The sequence below is a fragment of the Ischnura elegans genome, chromosome 4 (genome assembly GCF_921293095.1).
Source record: "Ischnura elegans chromosome 4, ioIscEleg1.1, whole genome shotgun sequence".
NCBI lineage: Eukaryota > Metazoa > Arthropoda > Insecta > Odonata > Coenagrionidae > Ischnura > Ischnura elegans.
The window spans coordinates 61,677,407-61,696,854 of record NC_060249.1 but is presented as its reverse complement, the minus strand read 5'-3'; the positions used below and the strand labels follow the sequence as shown (position 1 = coordinate 61,696,854).

General features: G+C 40.5%; 1 protein-coding gene across 1 annotated transcript in view; it reads right to left on the bottom strand.

Moving 5' to 3' along the window:
- Positions 1-16,695: 16,695 nt before the first annotated feature.
- The window catches only part of LOC124158152 (protein Optix-like), a 266,045-nt gene continuing 263,292 nt past the window's right edge, over positions 16,696-19,448 (bottom strand). Inside the window, exon 6 of the mRNA XM_046533336.1 lies at positions 16,696-17,515. Within this exon, the coding sequence (XP_046389292.1) occupies positions 16,696-17,515 (820 nt within the window). The remainder of the gene's footprint in view (positions 17,516-19,448) is intronic.

The following is a 19,448-nucleotide window of genomic DNA, read 5'->3' as shown; positions in this document are numbered from 1 at the left end:
CTGTTTTAAAAAAAATCCCCCCCCCCCCCTGGTTTTGCCCCCACCCCCGAATGAAATTCCTGGCTACGCCACTGCTTATAGAACTCACCAGGGGTACTTATAGCCCGGGATGAGTTAATAGTTCATAGAGAGACGGAAAAAAATAAACACATGATTCAGGCTTTTTACTTAGCCACCCCTCCCATGAATTTAATTTCTTACAACGTGCCTGGACTGGCCCCGTTATCTTGGCGTGTTAACGTGGAAGGAACCTTTTCCTTGTCGTGCAGCCCACTCCGAGCATGTCATTTCTGTAAATGCAGCCACTTCCTCGGCAGACGACCGAAAATCCTCCCTCTCTGTCTACGCTCCGTTCCCGGCCTGCTCTCCACAGATCGCCACACAACTCCAATTTCATTCCATTCCCACGCACGCACTCTCAGCCAGCAAGTTGGCCCAGGCCGCGAAAAAAATGACCCAGATTCGTCGCTACGCGCGCGCCTGTCACGGCCATGTTCTCCGCTCTATTCGCCCCACTACAAGTGTTCAAGCACGAATACTACAAAAGAGAATCCTCGAAACGGCCTCGAAAAAATTTTGAAAACATTCGCGAATTTCAATGGGTGTACAAAAGTCGCCACTCGCGTCGCTGACGGACAAAGTGATCCGAGTTTCACAGGTAAATAAGGTATAATTAGGGTTATTAATCGAAATTTACATACATGATGATGTGATGTATTAAATTTATTACTTTTCAATACTATTCCTCGCAATGACAAATAGTTGACTGCAAAAATATCGCAAAAAGTGGATCGCATTGAACTCATCTCCACGCCGCACAGTGGGCTGAAATCGAAAAAAGCTGGCCAAAAATCATATCTTCCATATTTTTATAATTAGCTCGACGAAATTTTTCCTACTATTCATATTTGGGTTATATAACATGAATATAAAGACTTTTTGCCGAAAAATTGATCCTGGGAAATTTTTAAAACAAATTCGCGGAGACGAAAAAAAAGCAAAAATCGACTATTTAACGGCTTCAGTTAAGAGGGAACTTTTAATCGAAATTAATAGTTAGGAATAAAACAGTAAGTAGTTTACCATGAAATTTAATAATTTAAATAACAATGTTCATACAAAATACATAAATTATTTTTTTAAACATTATTAATGATTTATTCAACTAATTTTGCGTTAACACTTTGAAAGGACACACATAAGAAATCACCTAGCAAAAAATTTATGCTATAAACCAAAATGCCACATAAAATTATTTATGAACCATAATATATTAACATAAATATATAAAACATAAGAAAACATTAGGGATAAATTTACCAGCCCACTACCAGTTTTCATCGGATTCCCAGCCGTCACTGTCCTCATCAGAAGTTGGCTCCTCTAATACAAGTAAGTTTCGTATATCGTTTGAAACATTTCTTTTAGCATATGTACCTACATACATAACTATTGGATATTAGATAATCCGAAGTAAGGAGGAGCCTTCGGAAAAGATCTCCCATTTCTACTAAGAGCAAAATTTTTCGCGTGTGGTGCGCTCCGAATCTTTTGATATCTTTGTGGACAGATTCCAAAGCCCTCCTAAGAAAATTGGCCAATTGGAAGCACTGCTACCTTGGCAAGTGATGCTGCATGAAACTGCACTTTGTGCACCGTGGGAGGCATGTAGTATCACGGATACATATCCACAAAAAGGGATGCAGTTTCTGAGCAGTACTCGCTGAAATTGGCGTAATCTATCTCAAGTCCAGATGTCAGGGCTTTTAAAATAAAGGCAAACCTTGAGATGAGTTCCTCGATAATGCCTATTTAAAAAGGAAAAAAAGTCCTCACCAAATCCTTCTTCCAAAAAATTTTAAATATTCATAACAAATTTTGGAATTAATAAATAAAAATCTATATAATATGATTTTTTGATGGTAAACATATCGGTAATTTCTGATGTTAGCTTAGGTTCATAAAATACGTCGGGCTGTGTTCCCATCATTAGTCGTGCCTTGACCATGCTTTGATAAGGAGTCTCAAGAAGAGATTCATGCATATCTGTTGGGAGCGGTATATCCTTCTCTAAACAACATCGAAATTTTACTACAAACCTGACACTGGTTCTCTTGCATTCTTTCCATATCTGGATATACCCATTGAAAACGTATTTATCCATGACATTCTTCAACATTTCCTTTGTCTTCTCGTCTTTCCCCAATTTTAACTTATCTGAAAGATATTGAAGGGCAATTCACGTTTTGAAGACAGCGAATTTCCACTTTCATTAACAATAACGTCATGTATTTCTTTGCAGGTTACTTTCATGCGCTCCATTTTCTCTCATCCGAAATATTAACAATCTAAATCACCGCGTAAGGAATGCGAAATTAGAACATATTTCCCTAAACAATACACACGATCACAGAGATATTTTACTTGGAAAACGTACCTTTTTATCGTTCCGAGATATCCTTTACTAGTGGTACCTACCTACTTAGTTCGGCCTCAACGCTGAAATGTCACGATATAGGGAAAAAAATCCTCGCTCTTCGCTTCCATAGCACAGGCACGCACATTCTTTCGCACTCACGAAGACAAAATGACAAATTTTCTCGGTAAAATTGTGGAAGAGAATAGTTTTCAACCAATTGGAGAGAAGCATTTGTGGAAAACCCCGTGCGAAGGGAAGCGATCCTCAACAGTGCAATAACTCTTTCATAGATCGAGGCAATAAAGCAATAAGCGGCATTTCTACAAAGGGACAGTTATGAAACGAGTACAGAACTTCTTTAACGCCAGATAAGAATCATAACACAGTGGTTGGGTTTTCGGGTACAATAGGGATTAACGTGGTCGGCAGGGTAGTGCCCGCCGCCACTGTGCGGGCGGCGCTCCGCCACACGTGTGCCCTTTCCAGTGTCTGAGCTGATGGGAGTTATAAAAGGTCTAGAAGAGTACGGATAGCAGAACATGCAAGTGTGTAGTGTTAAGAACTGGGCTTTCCAAGAATTAATACATAATTCTTTGCAGCCGCCCGCTTCCCGGGACAAGAATCTGACTTGCCGGCGCAATCGTTGAGTCCAAAGACTTATGAAGGAAATCGTAATGTGCCCTTGGAAAAATTGGAACAATAAGACTAATATGGCATGCTAAATGTATACAGAGTATATAAGAGTAGACAACTCTAATTTCGCCTCACTTTTGGCGAATTATCGTCGACTACAGCTAAGTCTGAACAAAGGTTACCATTTAACCACCGCGTCGGGCGGTTGGACATTCATGCACGTAACTTGATGGGAGAGGCGGGGTGGCAAATTGGGGCAGGATTTTTTAATTGATAACTAAAGTTGACACTTCATTTTATAACGTGGTGCTAAACACTTCGTGAAGCAAAGTGAAAAACATCAAGTTTTTCTCTACATTATGCTAAGAATACGTGAAAAATAGGACATTTTAATTGTTTAAATAAAACTTATAAATATTATCGCTAGAATTAAAACTTTCACTACAATGGATTCTAAAAATGTCAATTTTTATTATGTAATGATTTAAATTTAGGCATTTTTAAACATAACGCAACAGTAGAAAAAAACTTCCGTCAATTTTTTCAAAAAATGGGGAAAAAATTTTGCGATCATTTTTCATTAAATTGACAGATGTCTCCTGCTTTAAAAAAATTAGTTATAAATAAAATTATTTCAGTAATGTGGTCACTGATCATTCTATAATTTGAAAATATATTAGTTTTTTCCAAATTAAAAAGTGAAAAAAATCATTTTTGGCCAGCTTTTATCGATTTCAGCCCACTGTGCGCCGCGGGCATTTTTGAAAAAAGATGAAATAAGACCGATTTGGTAACAGAAATCAGCCTCATATGGAATGGAATTGGGCCTCCTCTGTACAGTTACAATTTAAAAACAAGTATTCCAATAATTATGATAAATTAAATTATTTATCCTGTTAATTTAAAGTTATTAATACGTGTCTGGATTCTCGAATAGATACAAAAAATATCGTTAAACAGCATCAATGTCGCCAACCAATTTCTTAGGAAGCTTATTTTCACCGATTGTAACTGCTTATGTGCTATAAACGATATGACGATCCTTCGTGATAGGTGGGGTGGGTACGTGTCATAACACCAAACACCACCGAATATCGTGGATGGGTGTTGCTTCGTGATTATTACCTGCTTGCTGCCATTATATATATAAGTATACACGACGGGGGTAAAAAAAATTCCTTCGTAGGGCTTCCATGGTTACCAACTGGTCTCCGTATGAAGAATGGGAAAGCTATCGTTGACGCGAGTGTGTTGGTGCCTCATCCCACGACGTCACTGATACCACCTCACCCCGTGAAAGAAAAAAAATCTTGATCGAAAGACATGAGGCAAGGCAGGTTCTTTCCCGCGGTACCCCTCTCACAGCGCTTCCGGTAACGAAATCCCGGGTCCCGGAAGCGAAGGGTCATCGGAAGGGTTCGGGTCATTCCTTCCAAGTTTCTTGATTTACAGGCAGTGCGGACGGCTTGAGAAGGACATGGGAAAGCGGCTCCGATGGCTAAGTTCGTACGCACGGCTATCTGTATCACGTCATCCGGTTTGCGGAGGGATTTACGCCGCAGAACCTCTCTGTCCCTTTATTACTTAAGGATAATGGTGGGCGGGTATCAGTAGTATTTGGACAGATGAGGCACTTGCGCAGGCTTGTCATCATGGGCGTACCTAGAATGAAAACTAGGGGGGAATGGGGGGAAAAACCAGCCGTGGTCGTTCCAGTTGTAACTTTTTGCACAGAAAAGGTTAATGATACCAAAATTTTAAGGAAATTATGATAGCAATTTATTAGTTTTTGTAATTATTTGCTTGAAAAAAATAGCGATTTTTATTTCCATGTCTTATTCATGTCATTTTAGTTACATGTCTTATGGTAATATCATTTTCTTCAAAAGGAAAATTTGTTCATTTTTTTTTTTAACTAAATTTATTTTCACTTCTAGGGGGGGGAGCAATTGCCCCCCCCTTCCCCCCTCTGGGTACGCCCATGCTTTTCATTAAATTGAACCTTTCTTTTGCAGAGTTACGCGCACTTTACATGCTGTAAGCAATATGACGTCGAAACGCATCGTACCAATGACAAAAATTCTGTGAAAATTTACAAAGGTTGTTTATCTTTATTCAGCATGAATATTCATCAAGTGAAAGCCGAATCTATCGATTTCATTTGTTTCGTTCCCGGGAGAAAAGTTTCGTCCCGAGTCGAAACTAAACTCCTAAACTAAATTTTAATTTCGTGCGGGATCGAAAACAAGCCTAAGCCTCGTATTTTCGTTTCTCTCCGGATCGAACCGAAACATTTTCGTTTCGTTTCACTAGCGATCCCTGCTGAAGCCTTCACGGAAACTTGTTTATCAAAGCAAATCCGTGAGCAGTGACGTACGTAACCAAGAATTTCGTTCGGGGGGGGGGGGGGGGGGGGGGGGAAGGTCTAAAACCAGAGGGGAAAATTTTGGTGAAACGGAGTACTAAGTTGAGAGTTTTAAACTAATTTTAACATTTTTCATAATAAAAAAAACTTCAATTTTCAAATAAATCTTTTGAAATTTCATTATTTTTCAATAATTTGTTTTTTTATTAAGTAAAGTAACTGTGTTTTTATATTTCGGGGGGTTCCGGACCCCTCTCACTACTCCACTGTCCGTGAGGTTAATGAATAAGAGTGCGTTTTTGTATGTTCTTTTGTCATTTTTATTTGTCTTCCCTCTCATGACTTTTTGTTCTTCGGATTTCAATGCCTTCTTTATCTTTACCTACCAAATCCTTTTCTACAACCATTCCCTTTCCTAACCTAAGAGTACGTCCTTGGGGAATTATTTCATTCAACTGCCACTCGTCCGTAGAAAGTTGAATAAGTAATAAATATATTATGGCCATGTCTTGAAATGAAAGGTAGTTGCTCTCTCCCACGATTGGAGGGTTGGCATGGGAAAGGAAATGAGTAAGAAAAAAAATCGAAATTTCGTTTTTTCGTGGAGAAGGTTTTACATGCACATGCCAATGCATTGGCGTACTTAACTAGGAATATGCTTTGGGGAGGACTTGGGGCCTTTGGGGGGCATGAGAGGGTTAATGGGAGGTCCTCCCCAGAAAACGGGGAGTTCAGGAAAAATTTTGAAAAATCACATGCCTGAAAATGCATTTTACACCATTTTGGCGCTTAAAATTTAATTTTAAACAGATGCTGTTATTGTACATGAAATCCAGACAAGATTTTAAAATGATTGTTTGATTTTTCTTACACTTTGGGGGGATACATTCCCTCGTCCCCCCATAGTTACGCCACTGAAATAAGTAATGAGAAGATTATAGCCTTGTCATGAAATAAAATGTAGTTGCTTTTTTCACAATTGAAGCGTTTACATGGGAATGGTAGGAAGTCAGAAAAAAATCGAAATTTCGTTCATCCACGGAGAAGGTAGTTCATGCACAATCCAATGGCATGTATAAGGTAGAAAGTCAATTGGTAGAATACATCAGTTGCTACGATTGACGATGTTAGTACACTAATATAACCTTCACTATGTCGGCAAACCTCTTTCTTTCGTCTCATGTTAAATTCACATTTAATGACTTATACCTTTCCCATTTCAACACTTCAATTATTTACTGCACGCGACGCGTTTCGGCTATCAGAGCCATCATCTCGTACCAGTCGGGCAATTCTAAATGTGACGGAATTACCTTCAGAGAAAACTATGCCATAGGATATTTCGATAAAATTGTAAAATTAAAAAAAAGCAAAACTTCAAACTATGCATGATGAAAAAGCATTTATGAAGGTGATGGTCAAATACAGAAACAGCATTAACTGACGGAATACATTGAAAATATGCCCAAAATTAACATTTGACCTAATTACTGCCTGGTCGACCTCTTAAGTGTAATGATTTGAAACATATTCAAAACTCTGTGGATCGAAGTATAATAGGGTAGTTTCCTTCATCAAAGAAAATGAAAGGCATTGATTGCGTTTCGTTACCCACCATTACAATATTCATAATATACAAATTATTTCGTTTTAGAAATACCGGTTTCGACGAATGGCAAGGGCCAAATTTTATCCTCATTTGAAAAAGGCCAGATTGGCGCCCATGCGATGCCACTCCACGTGACGTCACAGGGACCTAGTTTCTACACGAGAGTATAGGAGTTATACATCGTCTGAGGTTACCAATGCATGCATGAGGCGCAGAGCTCAGGGAAACATGTCTTAATAATCACTTATTAAAACTGGCTAAGGTCGGAAAGTTTTCTTTGTTTGATAAGGTATTAATAATCCTTATTTAAGCCAAGCGCTACCAGCCAGCAGGGTACTCAGCTACCCGCTAGCAGCCTGCGTCGTATCAGCGCTAAACTCGCCTCAAGGTCACCTCACACGGCGATAGCTGGTACCAGAAATACGTCACAGAGGCTTTTCCCATCATTCCTACTTACGCGTCGCGTTTTCGCGCGCTTGAAAATTTTCACTTTTCGTTTAATCGCGACAAATAGATATCGTCATGTAAAAATCTAAAAGCGTGAAATACGTACTCCAGGAGTAATAATCTTTCGATTTAGGCAATAAAAAAATAATAGGAAACCACCCTATTTAAAAACTTTTAATAAGGCTCTGAATAATGTTTCAAATACTGACTTCATAAAATTCAATCATTTAGCTGTTGATTTATCACGATGTAAAATATTTCCAGCCTAAATTTTAATTTGTGGGAAAAAATTTAGACATTTTCCCAGATGCCCAGTCATGTAGTACCTGAATTGCAACAGATAATGGCTCTGTGAGCCTAAACTTGTCTTAAGGCTTGTTTACACGATAAATTAACTCGTACGAGTTATTGTCTATTTGCATGAATGATTTTTGTGGACCGGAACGGAACATGTACGAATGCATGAACTAAATTAGAACAGTTTCCATTTTCCGTTCATGCACTCGCGCAAGTTGAGTGGCTATACGGTGCATTTTCGTGTTCATTCTCGCGTTCAAACATTTAGACATTAACTGGTACGGGTCAATGAACCGTGTGAACGGGCCTTTACGCATTTAATAATTGTGGAAAAGTTCAGCAAGTCTTACACTGATGACTGACTCTGTGGGCTAAAACGCCGTCGCACGCGTAAAATAACCGTGGAAAAGTGCACCTTATTTTTATTCCAAGATGTCGGGACTTTCACTTTGTCACTCCTGAATGGGATGAATTTCGGAGAAGTTATGTCTTTTTTCTTGCCGTGACATGTCTTCGGGAGGCGGGCTATCGCCGAATTCTCCGTTTGAAAACACCGTCGCGATATCTCTCCTTCCCCTTCTCTCTTCCCACGCTTCAGCCTCCCCTCTCTCCCCGCCCATCCCTGCCTCTTCCTTCGGGGGCCTCATTGGCCTGACACCGATCCCCCGTATCCATGTCAGCGATTGGCCCCGCCCCCTCCGCCAATGGTCTTCACCTCCCTCCCTCAACTCCTGGCCGACGCCGCGACAACAAGCACACACTACATTCCAAAAATCTCCACCCACACCTTCCGAGCCGCACCCTCCGCTCCCGGCGATGGAATCGTATCAAGCCGAGGCTTTACGCGGAGCCTCCCACACACACTGCTGCCTGCGCCGTGGTGCGAATGTCTACTTATTGTGTTAGTATTGATGCTGAGTTCAATTTTATCTTATCTCAACCCCCTCCCTTCTGTAAACTAATATATACGAAGGCAATATTTTGGGGAAAATGCGATAGTTAAGGCCTGATTGCACGCACGAGTTAATGTCTGAATGTATGAACGCATGAATGAGCACGAAAATTCACAGCGTAACCACCTAACTTGTGCAAATGTGTTTTAAGAAAATAGAACCTTTTCTAATTTGGTTCATGCATTCGTACATGCTCCGTTCCGGTCCACCAAAATCGTAAAATTAACTAGTACGTGTTAATGTACCGTGCACCCAAGCCTTTAAACGTGGAAAATGAAACAACTTTTTACTTCCACCTAGCTTAGTAAGTACTCCAATCGTTTTTAATGACCAAGCGTCATCAATGTATGGGGAGAAGTTGGCGTTGAAATCGATCGGGGTATTTCTGTTGAAAGTGCAAGGTTTTTTTCCCTCCCTTCTGCGTCAAGACTGCGTAAGCATGTTCACCCCCTGCCAACTTCCCTGTGTGTGTGGTTGTATACCTCGCCGTAGAGTCCCCCTTCCCCTCCCGCATCAACCAAGAAGAGTTCCCCCACCCCCTTCCCTGTCTCCCCTCCAGCTTCTCCTCCCTCTCCTCCGCCGGCAGCGTTCCCCTCCCCCGGAGTCTCAGGACGCACCCATATCACTTTCAAAACAAAATGGCCACCGGGACTCTTCGAGCTGAGATACGCATCGACCCCAATAGCTGCTCTTGCTAGATGTCTCTCTCTTCACTCTTGGCAATTTCAAAGACATTTTTGCCAAGGTTCGAATGTTTCAGGTGAGACAAGGGTAGAATAGTATAGAATATATTTTGATTATGTCCTGGGAATCACACTTGGAGCAAACGAGCAATTATAAAGGAAGGAACTTGGCTCAGCAAAAAGAACTATATTAATGAGTTAATTAAAACGAATACAAGATATAGTGGCTGCTATGACACTACGCAAACAGAATTTAACTAAGAATACAGATTTTAATCTTTACAACGTTAGCGATTCGGAGGCTTTCATTTCATAAGGCACAAAAACTTTTATTTTGCTCACCAATTAGTACCTACAGCCATTTAGTATTTTGCATTCAATCTTTTGATGCGCGCGAGTCGTATGCTCAAATTATGGTTTCGTTGAGAGCAATTTCTTGTATTTACTTTATTTTTTATTTAGACTTTATCCCTGATACACAAAATAACTAATGTGTCCTCGATCCAGTGGCGTAGCGAGGGGGAAGTCAAGGGGTTCCATGCCCCCCCCCCGAAATATAAAAATACAATCACTTTCCTTCGTAAAAAGACACAGAATATTTAAAAATCATGAATTTACTAAGTAGGTTAAGATTTCTTTGACAGATGAAGTTTTTTCAATTGTGAAAAGTTTTAAAATCAGAATAAAACTCTCAACTTAGTACAGAAGCGGATACAGAAAAATTAGAGAGGGGCGCAAAAGATATCTTTAGATACCTACCTTTTAGTTACCTTCGTAATAAAAAATAATCATGTCACATGAAAAGTTTAAGAAAGTTTTAACTTAAGTGATTTTACACATATACAAGACAATGTCATCTTATGATATAACAAAGTTACAATTGTGGTTCTGCAATGATTGGCAATACGGGCGGCCCCGCAAGTGGGGGGGACGCACCCCCCATCTGTATTCGCCACTGACTAAGTACCCTGTTTTTCAAAAATTTCCCCCCCTGGTTTTGGTCCCACAGTCGATCGAAATTCCTGTCTACCTCACTGCCGCGATCCATGAAGCAATCACTCTATTTAATGATCGATTTAAAGCTGTAGCCTAAGCTGTCTTTTTCTGAACATTTCTCAGACCCAAACTATTTACTGCGCTTAAATAGGTACGACCTCTATTGGAAATTTCAACAACCAAGTTTTCATTTCTGCTTACTACCTATATCGAACCACGCAATCACGTGAGTGGCCCCTTAAACGCCACCGTAATACATCTGATCAATTCTTAAAGCTAAGTAGCATACTCTCATGCAGTAATGGATACAGAAAAAAACTCAACTCAAGGGGGGCGCAAAAGATATCATGAGTTACCTATATTTTTATCGTAATGGAACATAATCAAGTTACATAAAAGATTTAAGATAGTTTTATAGAGGACAATGCTTTCTCATGATATTAAAAAGTTACAATTGTGGTTCTGCAATGTTCGGCAATGTGGGCAGCCCCGCAAAGGTAGGTGCGCACCCCCTGCGCCCCCCATATGTATCCGCCACTGCACTCATGTAGATATAGGTATGCTCTCATAGTCAGGTATTACATTGAGTACTAGTCTATTTTACTTCTTACCTTAGTCCCTATGGTTCAAAGTATACCGGGACTGCTAAAGCACTCGACCGGAAATCGGGGGATCCGGGTTCGAATCCCGGTCAAGGCGAATGATTTTTTTCTCTGTGGATCTTTCGCACTAGTCCCTATGATTGATCATTTCAATTTCACTAAGGTTTCATTAATCGGTGTGTATTTCTAAACAAAATCAAGCATGGACGTTTGTAGAAGGGAATTATACAGAGTTAATTTGTATTTTACAGGAATTAAAACGTGTGAAAATTAGATGATTAGTGATAGTGAAAATTATCCCGCAATCGTAAAGCTCATGCAACACTTAGGGATGGGTAAAAAAATGTTATCCTCCAAGCCATTTATATAATTCGCTCGCGGAATGTCCGGAATTGCCTAGTGGATCTTTGATCCGCACCTTAACGCTCGATATGCCTGCGTAATTAGTGGCTTGATAACAAATTGAAAAAAAATATCTCCTAGTTGAGAATATCTTCCACTAACTCGTGAAATTTGCCTACATTTTTTCTTTCTTCTCCTCTCAAATTTCGTTTCCTCTTCATTACGCCTGAAATATTTGGATTGGTGCTTATTTGAAAGGTATAGGATACTACTGCACCCTCTAAATTGCGTATGTCTGTAAGTATACTTACTTGCTTAGGCACTTAGCCAGAGAGTAGGCTGCATGGGCTTCTGCACTAATCAAAATGTCTTTAGGCTGCCCATAAATCTTAATAGTGGTTGCATTATATATACCCTACCAGCATCCTACAGAGGTACAATAGTAACATAAGGAGACTTTCATGAGGCAAACATATGGTGCATTTTTCATACCCTAAATTCGGTCCCACGTAGCCAAGCGGCATTGAATATTTAACTCGCTGATCGGCAAAGGTTTTAAACATTGATTCCAGTTTTTTTCAGTGGTCTCATTGGCCCTGTATTGTGTTGCGGTATAATAATATGGAGCAAGTATATTTCCCATCAACAAACGAAGCATTTCATAACGAAATGACTATGATTACGCTCTCTGTGACCAGGAATCGGAGTATTTTCATTGTGATTATCTCGTATCGAACGATAATCGAACTAAATCCTGTGATTGATATTTATGACACTCGTGCATCTTGAATCTTAATAGCTGCCTTCAGACTTATTGAATTAGTATGATGTCATCTAGAAGTATGGGAGATGTGGTTGTGTCTGAAAGGTAGGTAAAATACCCTTTTTAGCGTACTATGGAGTTGATTCAGGCTTAATCTGGTTTAATTAAAGGATATTGTAAAAATTGTTACCAATTTTCTACAAAAAATATCATTCAACCGACAGGTATCATTCAATACATATCGTACTTAAGACCTGACGATAATACGAGCTGTGTTGAAACTGCTTGAATGAATAAAATTAATTGCGGAAAGTTACTAATAACTTTAAATTCAAAATTCACTCTTAATTTTTAATCAACATTCAACCAAAGCTCAATAAGGCCTGATGTTCCCCATGAAATATTTTCCGTGCGCGAAAATGGCCTTTTTACTCATCATGATGGAATAAATTTTATTTTTGAGATCCATCTGTAGATCCACACATTTCTTAAGCTAAATTATCCATGCACTTATTTGGCTAGTTGTTGTTTTAAGGGATTTAACTTACCTGTGATTGCTTTTCATCAATGATCATGCAGTTCTTTTTCTTAGAAACTCCACCAATCTAGTTATTTCCATAGTTCATTCAACTATGCTTGTGATTAAAATGTCTTTCATTCATTAGTTCGTTATGAGGGAGCGTGATATCGTTGTGATTAGAGCGTTTGGCTGCGAGTCAATGGGTTCAAATCCCAAGTGAAGCATTCGGATGCCCTCAAATATAATCTTCCAAGTACGAAGCGGTCCAGGGAATTAAACTTGCCCCCCTACATTTGATGAGTGACATTTGCACGCCCGTGACTTAGTCTGGGGTGAGCCCTAGATTTAATCACTGATTGAGTAAGTAAGAAATAGGTCGTTACGATAACAGTGATATCCTAAGCAACAATATCATCCTTCAAAATCTTGCAAGAATTATCGTAGGAGTTAAAGGAGTAAAAACTTTGATTTTTTCACATGGTGATTTATTTTGTCCGACCATGATTTCGTAACTGCGTAACATTTTAAGGATGAGAAACACAGTTGATTTTTCAGTACATACATTGCGTTAAAAAATGGATTGGGACAGTTTCGGGTGCTGAAGGGGTTGGTGCTTAGCCACTCAGCACCACCAGCCAAAAACCCCTCAACACCCGTAAATTTACCATTCCATTTTTTAACGCAGTGTCCGTACTGCAAAATTTACCTGTATTCTTCACCTTTAAATTGTTACGCAGTAACGAAACCATGGTCCTTGGTCCAGAAATAAATCATCATGTGAAAAAATCAAAGTTTTTTTCCCTTCAACTCCTAAGATAAAAGATTTCCACCCAGTCACGCTTGCAAGTATTACTTATTTTGCAAGAATTAAATTATAATGATAAAAATGCGATTCAATTGTTTTATTATGTTTTAACTTATTTTCTCTTATAACCGTGAAGGATGAAAAATGGAAAAATTTTTAACGCAACAAAATGATTCTTATTACGACCCAATGAATTTAATTCATGTTCACTTTGCATATCGTACATTTCGTGAACACCTTTGGTCTTTCAATCGTACCATGAGATTTTAGTCATAGTTTTTTGACAAATAAATTCAAATCTCAAATGCCTTTAAACTAAAGCGGTTTGAAAAATTTCATTTTTGAGATTTCAATGCAGTGATTCGCAGTGTAAAAAATTGAAAATATTTTTTTGCGGTGATGGCAGCGGAGAATTTATGAGTCTATTTTTATCCAAACGTACCGAGTCTGATTTTTGGCAATGTTTTAGGTCCTATTACTTTCTGTTTCAGTTTAATGGAGCTCATATTGCAATCATTCCCATTGCACTCAACCGATAGGTATAAACAATTCCTAGAAAAATTTGGGATCAGTGTTTCCAGAAATAAAAGACAGAGAACGTTTTTTTGAATAAGATGCATTTATATATACAGATCCTTCTTCTTTTACAATTTAGGGAGGGAAATTTGAGTTTTACACAGTATCTACAAATAATTCATCTTTGATAATTATAGTATTTATTGAAATATAGATTCATAGCAATTTAATTTGCTTGGACTATAATCTTTCGAAGTCTTCACTTCATTTTAATTATAATTATTTATTTTAGTCCGGAGTCCCAAATATTGTTCCTTTTACTCTCATTCCAGTATTACGTTTACAAATCAAAGCAGTTCACTTTTCCATGGTACACCAGCAAAACTTAATAATGACCTTGGCGTTGACCAAATTGTTGGCTACTCGACCAAGTTCTTGCCAATGCCGACTCACGGCCAACGAACGGAATACGTACACTTGTTCATATTCGAGTAGAAAAAACACGCAATGTGGAATAGTGTAGTTTTTAGGGAGTTTATATGCTGTTCATGGAAGGGAGCCAAACGAATTTGGAGCTTCACTCGCGTAACTAACTCTTATGATTTGTTTGCACTCGTGAATACAACACGAATGAGGTTTATGTATTGTTCCGTTTTTGGGACTATAGGCGTTGCACAACACCTCACTGTCCATAAGCCCATCCGCCTTTCCTTGACAGTCTGTCATGTTCTGGATGGGTACGATATTTTTATTTGCACATACTCCGATAAAAGGAAAAAAAACCATCACTTTATTCTTCATAACAGACACACATACAAACCCCCTCTTACGCCTACGCATTTTTTTCAGAAATTTATTTCCAAAAGGAGTTGCTAAAATGTTTTGAGTTTTTCTCCTTTGGACCTGCCACAATTCACACAAAAACCAATTTCTTCTGAAGACGCCACACCGATCCTGGATGCCTTATCTACATGTATGAGGGTAAATTTACTCGACCTGATCGTTGTTTGCATGAGGTTTATTTGTCGACAGAATTTTTTTCCAGAATTTTCGATGTAAGGTCTTAGTCCTTGATTGCGAAAAAGTAAATATACGGTTGCAAGGGGAATTTGCTCGTAAAAATTCTCAATGGAAGGAAAAAACTAGTTATGCTTCTCTTTCTCATTGAAACCCATACATTTTCTTAAGCATTTCACTGCGCTTTACTGAGAGATTTGTTTTTTTTTTAAGCAAAGGTTTTTGTGTCATGTGTGAACACTCTACAATTGGTCTTCGCCCACTGTCTGCTATTCATTCTTCCTCCCATTTCATCACTTTATTGCACAACCTGTTACCACTTCTCTCTTATACCTGTAGTGCATTTTGACTCGAAGAAAATCAGATAAGGCAAATTTGGCCAACCTTCATTTAATCCTCCCTTTAGTCTCGGATGAATCATCACATGGTTTTGTCCATTTATGCCGTTACAGTTGATATGTTTTTCGTACCTGGAGACCAGTTCATATTGCATTTCTCATTATTTTGAATGGGTTGCCACTACTCGATGCTAATGATAACTTCTCGTAATGGGGATTGCTCGGAACACAGTGCAAACTTATAAATAATCTCTTCATAAATATCAGTTGGCGGCTTGATCATGCATTGTCTGAAGGGATTGCAACGCAATACTTCTGTAACACAGTGCTACGAATTAAACCTCATCCTTTGCAAAAGTTTCAGTTATGTATCTGGGTACAATATTCATAGAGCTTTATGCATGCTGCCAGAATTGGAAAAAGTGTGGATACTGCTTTGAGAGGAATCCTTGATCCAACTATTTTGCAACAGTTCGTCGATTTTAGAGTGTCAAAATAAATAATTCGATGCTCAAAATGATTACTACCGCACTCCTTGGGGGTATTTATGCTCTAGTGGGTGGCTTGGTGTTTTTGTCTTTCGAGAGGGCTGGTAGGGCTTAATCAGAACTCTGTTGCTCCTTAGCAATCAACTACCATATTGCAAGCACTGTCTTTCGGTATTTTCTGTCGGTACATGTCACTAGAATTCTTCGTCCCAGTCGAGAAAATCGGTACACTTTCTCTGGAAAGAAACCGATCCTGAACACTCTGGTTGTGAGCTTTCGGAGCTTATGAGTTCGAGTACGTGTCACGTGACTTCGATTCGAGTGATCATCACATATGTATAATGAATGTCTCGTTGAATTATTCAGAACTAATGGGACCCCAAACAATCCAGAAACATATTAACATCGTAAGGTTACAGCGCTTGGTTTAGAACACTAGTCATAGAGGTGAAACCACATGCGTAATATCTTCTTCGGCTTCTTCATGGGTGTAACACGATCGTGTTTTGCTTCGGTGTAGCTATTTAACCCGGAAAGCCAGCAGAGGGTTTGGCGAACCTGTTTCAACAAATCACATCCTAAAGTAGCCAAAGATGTCACTTGCTTCCCATTTTTATACATAGTTTGCCTCGTCCCTCACGATGAACACTCATTTGGACGTTGATCTCACTTGCGATTGAGTGGTCTCATGACTCAGAATCGAGTTCACGTCTCACATGCTTGAAGTTCGCTTCATCCCAGCATAATGTCTCATCCTTCAGTCGTTGATCTCACTTGGGGAAAAATGACTGCAGAAGTCCTGATCGAGGGAGAAGTGCATCCCGCCGCCATTGTTCACTCAGAGACGCCGGGACCACATGATGAAGTAGAGCCGACCACCTTATTTATTATCCTTGGCCTTATCACGTGAGCCTCGGGGGCGAGAAGGGCCGGTGCAGGGAGAGGGGCGCCGTTGACGGGGGCGGCACTGGGAGGGGCAAGAGGGGTAGGGGGCAGTGGGGCAGCGTCGAGAGGTGGTGGTGGTGATGGTGCGGATGATGGGGGTGGTGGGGGTGGAAGGGGGAGGTGAGGTGCAGCGGGGGCAGGGGTGAGGAGAGAGAGAGCGGGGGCGGGAGGTGGTACGGGGGCGAGGGGGGCAGGTGGGGCGGTGGGGCCCCCGCCAGCAGCCCCGGGGGCGGTGGGGGCGGGTACGACGGGTGGCTCCCCCTCCCTGGTGGCGTGGGGGAGGCGGAGGAGGAGGTCGGAGGCGGCGGGGGCGGAGACGGACCCCCAGGGGAGCCCACCAAAGAGATGCTGCCCACAGAGCTGCTCCCGTTGGAGTCTGCAGAAGGGCTGTGCGGTGGCCCCGGGTGGTGCAGATGGTGGTGGAGGTGGTGGTGGTGCCGCTCTCCGGCGCCGTACTCGGTCCCGCACCCTCCAACGTCCAGCTCGGGGTCGCTGTCGCCCAGGTCGTCCATGTCGTCGTCGTCTTCGTCGTCCGTTTGGTCCTCGTCTTCCTCGCCGGGGCGTCGGCGTCGCCGGGGGCCGCCGCCTCCGCTCCCGCCGCCGCCTTTTCGCTGCCGCGCCCTCGAGGTGGCCCCCGGCGGGGAGGAGGCGGACGAGGAGGAGGAGGGGGCGTGGCCCCTGGCCCCCGGGGGGGACCCTGGGAGGCCACCGTGGTTGGAGGCCCGGTGTGGGGATGCGGTCTGGCCCAGTTGCGCCTGGAGCTGTTGCTGCTGCATCCTGCATAGAGGGAGATAGGGAGAGATGCTGGTTACTATTGACTCATGTGATTTTTAACCAAATTCATATTTGCTAACACATATGGAAATTAATGGTAAAAGTTATATATGGGTTCTCTCTGCATTTATCGACCTTAAGAAGCCAACTGCAATGCCGGCGAAAATTTTGTTTACGAAGATGAACATACGCGGTGCATGTGGCGTAAACCTCTCCTCTGAATGGGATATATATATTGCCGAAGAGTTTACTAAAACTTCAAAGTAGGATAGAGAGTCAAGTCTCGTTTTGAGAATGAAAGGGAAACACTCATCATCAATTAATCCTAGAAGTTTATAGAGCAAATATGCTCACCGCAGCACAAAAGAAAATAAAAAGGGAAATTGGACTACGAATATTTTAAGTTAAAATCTATGCAGCAAAGAAATGACAGAGAATACTAGTTTATTGCACATAGTTAAACTTCATGTGAAAAAGTCTTACAAAAACCCTTTTTTTCTATGTTCTTCAATAACACATTCGTGGGTAAAACGGCCACCGTATACCTCCTAAATTGTAGCCTCATTCCAAACTTATGAGGTTCCCCGTAGATAGAAACATGATAGGAAGAGTTTTCGAATTATCATTATCATATTTAGATTCACGAGTACCATTCACGTTATCATATTCAGTTCCACAAGTCAACGATTGCAACACGACAAAGAGACTTTGAATTAATTCAACTTTTAATCAACTGTCTTAATAAAAGTGAGGACCGCTATTTCCCGAGAATAATTAGACAACCCAATGTGAAACATCAAATAATGCTAAAAAAAGGACAAGTATAAACAATAATGTTCACGTAGCAGATTTATTCAAGAGGCTAGTCCATTCGCGTGACTCAAATGATAGGGCATTTATGAACGATCAGCCAAATATCGCATGACTGTCAAGAAGGCAACAAGAAAGTTGGTGAAATATCGTCCTGGTAAGTATACGTATAATAGTTGCAGAGGACATCCGGAAACCCTCATTTACTCCGCCAGTGCGTGATATAATACAAGGATAGTTTCTTTTCAAGGACTCGGATAACTTTTATTCGGCATTATAAGTTTTGTTCAGCATATTTGCTCTAGATTCATAGGAATTGTTCTAGCTGATCACCTTCATAAGTAGGATATCGTAGATTATGTGTCATATACATATAGCGTACATTACGCGTAGTCCATGTTAGTGGAAGTGTCAGTTTCTGTTCGTTATTAAGTATATTACCTATTTTTTATTTTAATTATTTAAAAAAATAGCTTGTACTCCAGTCTGTAATTGTATTTACGCCTTCCCTTAGCCATTCTTCAAAACCGTGAAATAATAACTTTCAGCCGTTAATTATGTTTTTTATGAAGTGTTGTCTGCTATCGCAGGTGTTCCTGAAAGGAATTATTTAAAAAATATGTTTTCAGCTTTTTGTGTGGGGAAGCTTGTAATTAAGAGAGGAAATCTCAAGGCAATGAGTTTTAGTAAACCATTCAATAATAGACGTAACAAGGTTCGCTACTTAACTTCGCGGGATATTATCTTATGATTCGCGATTAACCGTCACGCGGTTGGTCTATAATCCTGGATAATGGTTTCATCTCTTCTTTCACCAGGCTGCTTAAGTAAGCCCTCTCCTATATTCTTCTCCTTTCATCCTCTCGTGTAGAGATAATAATTCTTCATTCCCCGTATCCCCTTACAAATCTTTCCACTCCTTCAAGTTCGCCTCCCGACCGCTTCGTTATTCAAAATAGCGGCAAAGAAAAAAGAATATCCCGAGAGAGGTCTCGGGTGTCGTCTTCGTCTGACTCGTCTGCAAACGCTTCATCCACGGTCCTCATTGGCGGACGACGGTATCCTTTTTAGCGGATGGGGGGACGATTCATGGTCAGGTCGTCTTGACGTCCACCACCCCCCCTCC